This window comes from Tympanuchus pallidicinctus, unplaced genomic scaffold, assembly GCF_026119805.1.
Source record: "Tympanuchus pallidicinctus isolate F22 unplaced genomic scaffold, pur_lepc_1.0 scaffold17, whole genome shotgun sequence".
Taxonomy (NCBI): Eukaryota; Metazoa; Chordata; class Aves; order Galliformes; family Phasianidae; genus Tympanuchus; species Tympanuchus pallidicinctus.
This window is the reverse complement of record NW_026294690.1, coordinates 8,525,592-8,537,878: the sequence shown is the minus strand read 5'-3', so window position 1 is coordinate 8,537,878 and position 12,287 is coordinate 8,525,592. Positions and strand designations below refer to the sequence as shown.

Here is a 12,287-nt window from a genome sequence, read left to right as displayed (position 1 = left end):
GAGCAGCTGAGAAGCCACCTCCACATCACAACTGCTTCATCACTGCCCATGAGGAACACAGGAATATCCTTCCTTAGTTTACACCGTGCAGAGCACTGAACAAATTTCCAAAAGGCTGTGCACACTACAGTCAGGTTCCCCAGTGCAAGTTTGCACAGCAATGGCAGGGAAGTCTATTCACTTATGTCAGGTGGTAAAACATATCTAAGACACCTGAGTTTGAGACTAGACTGTTAACGTCTTCTTACTGCAGTGAGCACACGAAGGCAAACAGTATGACCATGTGAACAACAGGTTTGGATTTATCAGGACACCAAAAGGACTACTGACCCAGCAATTAACTTCTTTCTTGTTACAAGGTTTCATTATTTCAAATTTCTTCACAATGAGGTGATGCCAACAAGCAAAGTGACGGAGGGTCACATATCTCACAGATCGTATCACCAATTACAGCGCAGTAGATGTTCTGCTTTAGACAGCTGAAAGCATTTCCAAGGGCTACTAACAGCCAGTGGAACGCTGGGCTTGCAGCTGGATCCATGACAGCCCAGCAGAGCTGAGCACAGCAGGTAACCAAGAGAAGACAGGACGGACAGTGTGCACAGGTCACACTGAACAAGCTGAAGGGCAGCAAATCCTTCTCAATTTTTTAAAGTTAAATATAGTGAGCTCAGTCGGCATTCTGAGCCTCAAGGAGCTCTGAAGATTAAGAAGTCTCAGTGTCAGGCAGCACGCTGTTGTGCCCATGACAAGCTAAGGACAGCAGCAGGCCAAGAGCTGACAGGAGACAGCTTTTTCAGCCACGGATGGAAAAGGACAAGCTCTGAGGCATAAAAACCTGAACTCTGAACAACTGTTTGCATGGCTGGAAACTTGTCCCATCCCATTCCCACCCCCCAAAGCAGACAAACCAGCCTATAAGAGAGAGACCATCCATCTATTCTTGGTTGCAAATACTGTCCAGCAGCATTTTTACAAGATTTCGTGAATACTGTTTCAGAAAAAGTAATGAACAGTGCTCCATATTTTCAGGACTGAATTCAGCTCTCAGCAGACTGCAGGAGATCACTTGTCATCCAGCTTGTATTTATCAGAGCTGAGAGTCCCTGTGCCGGGGAAGACAACAGCAGGCAGCAAGCTTCTGCAGCCACAAGTGAAGAGGGACTCAAAGGTTTCATGAGCCCTAAAAAAAATAAATCTAAAGAAAAGCCTTTATGTGTGGCTTTTCCAGGACTCAGCTGAGGCTGGAAGAGAGGAGTCACAGTAGGAACACAGCAAGAAAGATACTGAGGAATTCTGCCTTAACGGTTAAAAAAATAAACGGAATGTAAAAACATGGCATGCAAAGTAGCTATCAATTTCCTGATCTCAAGGCTGATCATCTGTATGCTGGGTGGTCAGCTTAAGATACACTTCTATAACCAGTTTACAGAAGAAAATTTGGCTTCATGGACTGACAGATTCCGAAGTCTTTGCATTGTTCTGTTAAAATCAGAATAATTGTAACACAGAACAAATAAATTAATCTTATTGACCCCCCTGCTTTCCCAAATTCCCTGAACTTTGGCGGCAGCAGCTCCTTACATTTTTAATAATTGTCCATTTTTATGATTAAAGAAAAAAATCTGTAGATTTAAAATAGTTATTTTATTTTTCCACAGTGGTTGAATGTTCTGGTGTCCACCATGGCAGTTTAATTTCAATATGTGTGTGAAAGTTATCCTCCCAGCACTGGTTCAGCAATAACACTGAAGACCCCTCGTACAGAGTGACCCAAGGGTGGAACAGAAAGCATTTTCCATTCGGTGGCTGACGCCTCTCATAGTTTAAAAAGAGAGTAAACATTATATGTGTTTTAAAAATAAATCATTCGTATAGCTCAAAGTCAACATAAAATATTTTATTCCAGCACGATTAAGAGTACTTAGATTATAAATAGAAAACTGAATGCTGACATCATTAAACTACATCGCATCTCAGACTGCTGTTCTGTATTCTGACCTCCCTACTCACTAAAGACAGCAGAACCAGATGGCAATCAGAAATTCAAAGTCAATATACCTGTATCTTTACAACTTTTTTTCCCACATATCTGCATCACATCTTCATAAACTTGATCATTTGAATTTGAAAAAAACTCTACATTTCCGCTGAATCAAGATACGCATTTTTGGTCACCAAACAATAAAAGAGAGTGAGGATTTTTAACTTTAACTTCTGGAAGAAATGATTTTGATCTTTCATGTCACCCAGAAATTACTTACTAAAAACCAAAGAGTTGCTGATACGTATAATAATAAAAATATTTTTTGTTGAAATAATTTCTACGAGGTTAAGCACTGCATTTCATCTTTAAGCCAATTCCTCTCATTTACGAAATCCCCGTTAGATTTAGGTTGCTATTACTGTTGCAGTTTGATTTTCAAGATATCTGGACATTACACGATTCTTTAAATAAATGCCCTCGCTCAATGTATTTGTGTTTTTATATCAAATTAATCTTTCAAGGAAGCCAGCTTTGAAGACCAGCTAAAGGAAACCTGGTCCTCAGCACTAATTTCAAACCACCGGAAAAAGGTTCTACCGAACAGCTCCAATTTCCAATGGATTTATGACCTGTGGGTGAGAAAAGTTGGGAGCAGCCACTCAATCTATTAAATACCTACTCCATTTTATATAAATAGAATAATAAAAAGAAACAGAATTTAAAACGTGCAAGAGTGGACTTAGCAAAATGGCAAAAGATTAACTTGCATTTAAAATCATAAATGTAAAATCATCAAATGAAAAAAATAAGGTCCCAAGGAGAAAAATAGGAGCAAGAGATAGGAAGCTGGCACAGCACTGACTCTCCTGTCTCTTAATCATCACCACATTTGGCAATAACTCATGCCTGTACTAATTAGAAGAAGGTAGCTTTTATTTTTTTGCTGTTGACGTCACAGGATTTCACCAGTGGTTACTGAAAGAAGTTATGAAATGAGCAGCAAGTGACTGGATGTAACGACCAGAAAGTAGCACATTTCTCAGATCATTCAGTGCATCATTTCGTAACTTTTCACATCTCCTTGCAGAGCAAGGAAAGTTACTGGGCCATGTTGCAAGGCCTGCTCCATTAAGAAAACTCAAAACAAAAATGAAAAAGCCAGTTTCTATGAAGTTAAGCACCAGTGCTGCACTGCAACTAAGATTTTAGGAGTCCTGCTGTTTCTTCCCTACCGAAAAAACAACTGAGCTGGAGTATCTTGAGACATCGAACTGCTGTCAACTGATAGGCACTTTCAATTGCCTTATATGTCTGCAGCATTGTTTATACAGAATATTAGATTACTTGGTCATTTAATTCCCCTTCTCATGCTACTTACATACTTCCATTTCCTTGACTTAAGGCATTTTTCTTCATTCTGCTGCTCACATTTTTCTGATTTAACTGCTTCTTCCCCACAACTAGACATGCACACTCTCCTCTTTACATAGCAGAAGTCAGAACTTTCTCTACAAACTGCATCATGCTTCTTTCTTCTCATTTTACATTTCTCTTATGGTTTGCAAACCCTAACGTTTCAAATCTACATAGGACTACTTAAATATGCAACTCCTATTTTCAGAACGTTATTTTACTAATAAACCTGGTTATTTCCTAAGGAATACATAAATATTAGGAGGGGGAAGCTTAGTATAGCTAACTATGCATTCTTCCTCAATACTGCCAGTCTTTGTGATGTTGTCCTACAATTCAATATTTGCAGCCTATCTTAAGACTCTGGTGACCCCATTAGCTGCCAACCTTCACTGCTGCAGCAGCAGGATTATGTAGCTGTCACATACAGCATTAAAATAATAGACCCCAAGGTTGTTTAACTTCGTAATTTTGTGGGGCCTGTCTAAAAATATGTGAATTTGAGAAAGGTAAACTTCTAGTCCAACAACAAACACATCAGTGCTGAATGTAAATCTCTCACACTTAGCACTAAAAGTCTACACTACACAAAATGCAGAATGCTGAGGTCAGAAAGTCAATATATTTCACTACTTCAATTTCACGCTAAAATCTTTTACTAAATTTTGATGGTGGCTTCTCCTTCTCCATAGTGACAAGACTGCTGACATTCATTTACCTTGCAAAGCTGGTGCTGCTGCAAGTTTTGTTAATGCCCAAACAATGAGAACAGTCAACCAGTTCATATGTGAGCATCACTCAGAGTACCCTTTTTTCAATGTAGACCAAACAAATATCGAAGTTTGAACTTCAGTTCTTTTCATGTAATGAATAAAGAGGATTCATGAGACTTCTCTGAGTTTTAAAATTGTTACACTTTCCTATTGAAAATGAAAGGAGAAAAAGAGCCCGATGTCAAAAAGGTATCATCTTACTTTTGTTTAACACAAATTTATGGAAATTATGTATCTGAAGTGGAAGAATTCTTTACGCTACCAAGGGGTTTTCTCTGCAGTTAAACAGCACTTTCTATCCTAACAGTATCTCTCTCCAATCAGACAGCACATATTAACGCCTGAAACTTTTCTTTAATTACAGATACACGAGCTGCACTGCTTCATTACTCATTTTCAAAACCCATTTGCTTTGAAAAACAAGTTTCTCATTCCAGAGCAATAAATCTTTCTAAAGACTGGCATCACATAATTACAATCTATTTTCATTAAAAGAAGCTCCTGATTTTCCACATAAAAATTCAAGTCTTAAAGTTTTCCTTTTTGTTCTTCGTAACCACTAATTAGAAAAATATGTTAAAACATTCAAATATCAGATAAATTACACAGTAAAACTGAGAAGAGGGATCATTACCTCATCTCTGGCCCACTCCAACCCGTGTTGTTTGCTTAAAACGCCACTGGTTAGGCTTTCAACTTCTTAATTTGTAACACAGATGAAAACTTAGACTGCTTTAAACATCAGGTGGCAACATTACCACCCTGTTACTGGGCAGAGGAAAAGAATGACTAAATGTATGAAAAGACAATGTGATCAGCATTTCCACAACAAAGATACCTCCAAAGCAAAGATTTCCTTTTGCTGCTACAGGCATCTGCTTAATACCACAATGCCTCAGTTCAATGCTACTACAGACGTACTGAATAGTAGTGACAAATTCTGGGTTTTATCCACCTTGTCTGAAATTTCCATTCTTTTTAAAGTGAATGTGATGAACACTCTTGTACTCACTCTGACATTCTATGAACTGATGAATAAAAGTGCAGTCCCCTCCACTCTTTGAAAGAAAGTGCTCTAGTAAAGAAAGAAACACTTCAGTTTACATCTGCTTATTTTCAGGTTGATGCAACAAAAAATGTGAAAGGTATATGAACAATATCTGTCACTGCATATTTACAGTTAGCTGTTGAGGTCTGGGTTACTACACAAGCAGACAACACCCGTTTGGAATAATGTCTGGATGGTATTAGGAAGCAGATTACTCTTCTGATCTGATCAGAAGAAGAAGTGCTTTTTGACTGCATTTTCAAAAAAGTGCTTTGAAATACTAACATCTATGAGCTTTTCACAACAAAAAGCTGCTTACCTCAGTAGAAGCTAATTAGATCTTGTTAAGACAAATTTAATAGGAGCAAATTACAAAAATCCAAACATTCTGCATTTGGCATTTACAGTATTGCTCTTTCACATTAGGTGGTGACAAAGGACTTCCATTAACAACCAGAATTTTGGCAAAGATTAACACATGAACTGTATTTAAATTACAATAAATTTAGAATCCATAAGATGATACATAATTAAAACATACAACTCCACAGAACCACCACTGGTACCCATTTGTAAATTCAGAATGAGACATGAATAACCAGCAAATACCGAATCCAAGTGCTGAAGAAATCCAGAGCATGTATTTAACCTACATTCTCTGACATTTATTCTTAGTTTTAAAAGGGTATTTATTAAGGTTTTTTTTAGTCTTTATGTTTATTCTTCCACACTAGATATCCTTATGAAAAGCAAAGATAATTAACTGTTGCTGAAGTAAAACTGGACTCAACTCTCATTTTTACCCAAATCTTTCTATGAGACTTTGGCCAGCTCCCAACTCCATCAGAACCTGGTGTCTCTTCAACTAAAATGATGCTAATGCTTCCATTCTGAAGAACCTCAATATCCTTTGACTTCAAGAGCCTAAAAACCTAAGGAGAAAATGCTTTTTTTTGTCTTTTTTAATTCCATACACAAACCAGCAAAGCGTGTTACTTTTTAACAAAGTGCTCAATCCTTAGCTTCAGCTATCAGCAGCCTAGCCCTTCTGAGCAATGATGCAATATTAACCTTTACCATATTTGAAAATCACTTCAATAAGTAAATGTCATTTTTTCTTGTTCGTAAGGACAAGGCTTTTAAAGTACAGCACCATGACTGTAACATCTGTTTTCCATCTCTGAATTATTTATTTTTATATTTTCTAAGTGACCGTATAGAAGCTTTTTTGTACCTTTCTGTCTTTAAGATATGGCTCACAAAGAATTGAAATAAGAAAACCAGGTGCGGTGGAACAACTTACTGCAACAACTCAGCTCTAAACAACCTTTGTCAGCAGCTTTATGTCTGAGAAAGCATTCTCTTCAGCATCAGAATTTCTGTCTGTGAAACGAGAGCAAACGAACACCTACCCATCACCACCTTAAAGCACTTTGTTATGATAAGATGGCTCTTAGTTTCCCTACTCAGAGTACTGGGGTTTTTTTGTTTTGTTTTTAAATTTGTGGCAGTCCATAAAATAAAGAACTCATGTAAGATCCCTGCTGCCCAACAGTTTAAGTGTACCTGTAAGTACACCTCCTGAGCTGGACCTTTAGTTTTCAGAGACAGGGAGACAAAAGGAACATCACAAAACATGACAAGTTGATACAGTTTTACCTTCTTCTTCTGCAGCAGTTGAACATCTCAAGAAAAAAAAACAACACACCTTGTCTCTCGTTTTCTGGTCATTAGCACTCAGTGGTGAAAGAGGGTAACAGCATCATCATATACAAACAGAGGAAACCATTTATTCCCCTTTACAGTCTACTTGGTACAAAACCACTGCTTGCATTTCTGATTTCTGTCTTTACCTATGAGGTCCTTTCCTTACACAAAATATCCACGAGCTCTTTCACTGCAGAAGCAGCTGAATCTACATCATAAGCCCCAAATTCTAAGTTCTAAAATAACTCAAGACTACTCAGCAAAACACAGTAACTGTTTCCTGCTGCTCTCAAGAAGGCAAAAATCAAAATCTGGCAGAAAAAAATTACTGCCCATCTGTCGTTGTATGATGACTGGATACAGAACAGGAGGATAAAGACAAACACATTCTGTCATGAAAAGAACACAAGCCAACAAGCTCTACAAAGTCAGAGATGTGGATGGGCTCGGTGTAGCAAAGATGTGCAGAAGAACGTGGTGCAATGCAAAGTATGGAAAGCTAATCCATAGAATAAAATAATATTATGGCAGATACATGAGAGAGAAAGGTAACAGACTTCATACACACAAACAACAACAACTTGAATGAACAGTTCTATGTCAAAGAAAAAGAAAGTGGCAGACAACCTCCTAACATTCTTAAGCACAATGCTTGACCTCCTGTTACCCATGGGAAGAAGGAATATGTGCTTTCATGCATTCATCCAGATTATTCTTATATGATTCACAATAAATAAAAAAGGGACTGCTTCTTAAATTTTGAAAAAACCTTAAAAGAATGGTACATTGGTCTCACATCACAGGCTGCTTTTTTCACAGTACTGCAGGATTTTCCAAAAACTTCCAACAATCTAATTTACAAAGTCTTACAGCTCACATGATTAGAATGTGATTATTAGAATGAAGAATCACAGTCTTTACACAGTGCCTCAGTTTTGCTTGGTAGAGAAGTTAGTTATTTCCCATAGTAGAAAACTAAAAACGGAAAGACATTTGTTTCTTAACCGTTCTATCAAGCATGGTGAGTATCACCATCCAAACTTATGAACAGCAAGATGGAACAATACTAAGAGAAAGGGAGAACCAGCACTTAGATGAAGCAGATTTTTTTAATACAGTTCCTGCCAGTGCATTTAACACCCCCCCCCCGCTCCAAATAAGAAATCGACGTGAGGTTACGGCCATGATTTCATTTTGACAGCACTCTCCCAAATTAAAAAGCTCTTCATTTATAATATAAATAAAAAAAATTATATCTAAAAATTAGTGCACAGATAGCTTTCAAATCATTTCAAAAAACATACACAGTCATCCTGTAAGTAATGGTAAGTAAACACTGTAAGTAATGGTTGGAACCACGAGTTCTCTATGTAAGGGCCCCAACCATCCTACTAATACCACTGTGAGTCCTCAGAGGCTTCACTATACATAGGAGATGTTCATGGAAAATTTTTCATTGATGTACCTTAAATAAACTGAAGACAACAAATCTATCTTAATTAACAGAACAATTCAGTGAATATAAACCATTTCTTATATGAAAAAAAATTGGCAGATTTTTAATCTATTTTATTTTTTAAAAACCTCAATTGTATGTTAAGACATTGGTTAAAAAGAATCTAGCTTAAACTACTTTGTCTTTAAGAAAAAAAGGTTAGTGTGAATTAGTTCCTGTTTGGTAGAAAGACAGTCTCTTAAATTTTAAGGAAGTTTTAAAGTTAGTTTCCACTACTGGTATGTGATTTACTTGCATTTGTCATACACCATAGACAGCAAAAATGTTTTTTGCTGACTTTACTTACCATAACCAATTTAATAGAAAAATGGTATAAGTCTGTTTTGCAAGGAAAATAAAAAGGAAAATAGTTAATGAGGGTTTTCCACTGTGTGTCACAAAATTGACACCATTCATAAGATTCCCACTGATTCCAGAAAAAATCCATTTTAAAAATTAAAAAAATAAAATAAAAAAATAAAAACAGGTTAACTTCCAAGATTGGCTCCTTGGATTTTACAGAACCTTCTAAAAACACCTAGACTGAGAGTCTAAGCAACAACAAAAAAAAGCTGGTCAGAGAAGCAGGCAACTTCTTTTTAAGGGAATATTAATTCAAGTAAAACTTTAGAGAACAAAAAGAATTTGTTCAATTTCAAACATCAACCATAAGACAAAAGGTAGCCTTGAGATACACTACCTTTTTGTGTGCTCCCATTAATTTTAGGTATGAAGTCATCAACTTGTATGCCTAGGATTAAGAAAGGGTATTATTTCTAGAATCAAGCAAAAAATTTTGGATTTTGTTTCTTTATAAATACAGCACTGTGAAATGCAAATGGCTTTTCATAATATTTCCTCTGAGTATCTAGATATCAGATCAACCACACAAAACGGGCAAAATTTAACGCATTTTCCAACAGGGCAGACCATGTTTCGGGCTGTTCAACACATCAGAAGTTACTGTCATCCCAAGAATTACTGTCCATTACATACATATTTTTAAAAAAGAACACGACAACAAACCAGTACCTTTTTCTGAGTGGTGGATAAGGGGCTGGGAACCAAGAAAAGCTCCGAATGGAGCAACAAACCCTAAGGGTGAACGCGCACAGCAGCAGTGCCCTCTGCTGGCAATTTGCTGCAGTCACATATTTCTTCTCCGTATCGTTAACAAGCAGTAAAACTTGCTTGTAAATACATTATCCTATTGCCAGACACCTACAGTACAGGATTATTACAATAAAAGGAATTGAAGAGAAACAATCTGGAAACCAGCTTTAAACAAGAAACTGATCACACCTACCTAAGCTGCTGTGTTCTTTAAGAGTTTTCTCCTGAAGATGTTCTAACCGTACTGTAAACAGAATTCCAAGAAAAAGGTATTTCACAGATTAAAAGAATAACAAATTAGTAATTTTTCCCCCACTAGTGACTAACCTTGTAAAGCAGTTAGCCGCTCATTGGTGAAGTCATTATCAGCCTGCAAAGCTTCTATTTTTGCTTGAAGCTCTTGTTCTCTTTCTTCCATTTCATCTATCTTATGCTGTAATTCCTTTTTCTCTGCCAGTCCTTTCTGTTGGATTTCTTCTTGTTTTCCTTCTGCAACCTGCTCAAAAGAAAAATCCCCAAACAAATCAAAATTAACACCCTGAGGCGTAGATGTCCCTGTTTTGTATAACTGAATGTATTGAAGTAACCTACTTTGGTAGTCAGATGGAGAACACAGAAACAATACAATCTCTCTGTAGGCAAAATTACAGATAAAAAAATCTCAAAACATCAACAGAACACTATCAGGTCTGGAGAGCTTAGAAATACCCAGATTCCCATCTCAAACCAGCAGCCAAATTCCAAAACCTTTATGAGCTGAATTCACAGTTCACAGATTAACTTTATTACAACCCACAGCTTTTCCCTTGTTGGATTTCATAATATATTTTATAGATTCTCCTCCCTGCAAAGCTAGGTTAATAAGCTTCAATTTTGATCCTTCTGTGTAAACTCATCGCCAGTAGTGATTAATTCTTAGTTGCGAAATTAAGGACCTTGAGACCAGCAATATAACATTTAATTTGGAAAGAAAAGTTTTCTGAGATGCTGAGCTAAGGCCAAAATAATCTTAATTCCTGTATCCAGGACAAACGTAGCTTTCAAAAACAGAACACTACCACTTTCCTCCTCAATATCATCTGCTAATCTCAACGGGAATCTTTATGGGAACAGGCTTTATCATACTGTCATCATTTTGTTCTCCAGCATACAGGACATTAAAATATAATTAGAAATTTGATTTAATAATAAACCTGACGTCATGCTTCTTCCCACCAAGAAGCCGAGCTGTAATTTTACAATGGTTGGCCACCTGTGCTTGTAACCTGCTCTAAGGGTAATGTGAAATGCAAATAAGTTATGTATATAAAAGCAGCTGAATGTGAAATTTCATCCAGTACAGAGTTTCATACAAAAAACAAACTGCAGCTCCAAGAATACTGTAATTTTAGAAGTGAAAGAAAACAGGAAATTTTTAACAATTTAATTATGACACTTTCAGGCACATTAAATGTAAAGGAAAATAGCATGTAACAGTTGATATACATCTTTCTTTCTACTTGTTGCTTAAATAATTTCTTAACCTTTGCTTGATTGCTGCTTTAGAAACAAAATCTTTTTCCATGCATTACAACACCAAGTCTAATAAAGTTCTGTTGTTACCTTTAGCTTGTCAGAAAGATCTTTAATTTCATTTACAGCTCCATTGTACTTATTAGCTAACTCTCTTAATTCTTCCTGAGTCCTCTCATTCATTTCTTTCAGGTGAGTACATTCATCTTCTGTATTACTTAAACTCCGCTGTAAGAGAAAATTTGTATGGAACAAATGCAACTTTTGAGACTGATAAACCACCAAACATGCCAGCTGATGTACGTGTCCCCTCAAAACAATATATGCAACGGATTATATTTGTTTTCAAAGTGCTTTCCTCCTAATCACCAAGTCTAAACACAATAAAACGAGTACTGGCAAAAATACTACCCTCTGCAATAGTCTACTTCATAGAAATTATGTGAAGAAAGCTTCATGCATGTAGAAAAAAAACAACAACACACCTCAAAGCCAAATTAGTCTATGAAAATGATAAAGACTGATGGGAATAAAGAACTGAAATGTGCAATTCATCTCCATCATTCTCTTCTATGTTACTTATAAATGAATTTTTGAAGTTTCTCAGATTTTTTTATGCTATACTTCACCACACCTCTTATCCACCTGAAAATAAAGATTTATCTTAAGACAGCTGGCTCCAAGGAAACTTTCTAGATTGTTTTTGGAACTCCATCATGTGTGCAAGCATCTCAGCTGAGATGCCTTTACTCAAGAGGCAGCTAGGTCTTCAGGAGGCAAGGAATGCTCCAGGACAAGTCGGCATCAGCTGGGACCAGCAGCACAGCTAAATGGCTTACAGTTTCCTCCTCATTACTCAAGATCTGTTTCTTCATTTGAATCACATTACAGACAGTAAACAAAAAAATACTCGTATTTCTCGGTAACAAGCTCTAACTTGGTATTCTTTCCTCATCATCAAAATAGTCCAAAACCACAATTCAACCAAAGCTGCATTTCACACTATGTTACTTAATAATTAAAGCATAAGTTTCAACCAGGTGCAAATATTTTTTCTCTGTGAAGGGGACAGGATGTGCTAGAGAGCATGCAAGGAAACTCCATACTGAGTTTAAATTAATATTTCTCCACTAAGAGTCAAACTGAAAAAAGAATAATGGAAGAGTCAGAGCATTCTTTTTTTAGAACAGGATTGGAAAGGAGGAGAAAGCTAGAAGCAAACATAGAACTCCAACCATT

General features: G+C 36.7%; 1 protein-coding gene across 43 annotated transcripts in view; it reads right to left on the bottom strand.

Annotated features, from left to right (window-relative positions):
* SLMAP (sarcolemma associated protein) overlaps positions 1-12,287 on the bottom strand; it is a 75,616-nt gene that overhangs the window by 23,676 nt on the left and 39,653 nt on the right. For 12 of the 43 annotated variants that reach the window (XM_052679114.1, XM_052679113.1, XM_052679133.1 and 9 more), the window contains exons 9-13: positions 11,139-11,276; positions 9,864-10,032; positions 9,730-9,780; positions 9,124-9,174; positions 5,186-5,248 (exon numbers count right to left, since the gene is read on the bottom strand). In XM_052679114.1, the coding sequence (XP_052535074.1) occupies positions 5,186-5,248; positions 9,124-9,174; positions 9,730-9,780; positions 9,864-10,032; positions 11,139-11,276 (472 nt within the window). The remainder of the gene's footprint in view (positions 1-5,185; positions 5,249-9,123; positions 9,175-9,729; positions 9,781-9,863; positions 10,033-11,138; positions 11,277-12,287) is intronic. The other 31 variants (XM_052679129.1, XM_052679135.1, XM_052679134.1 and 28 more) reach the window with 7 other exon arrangements.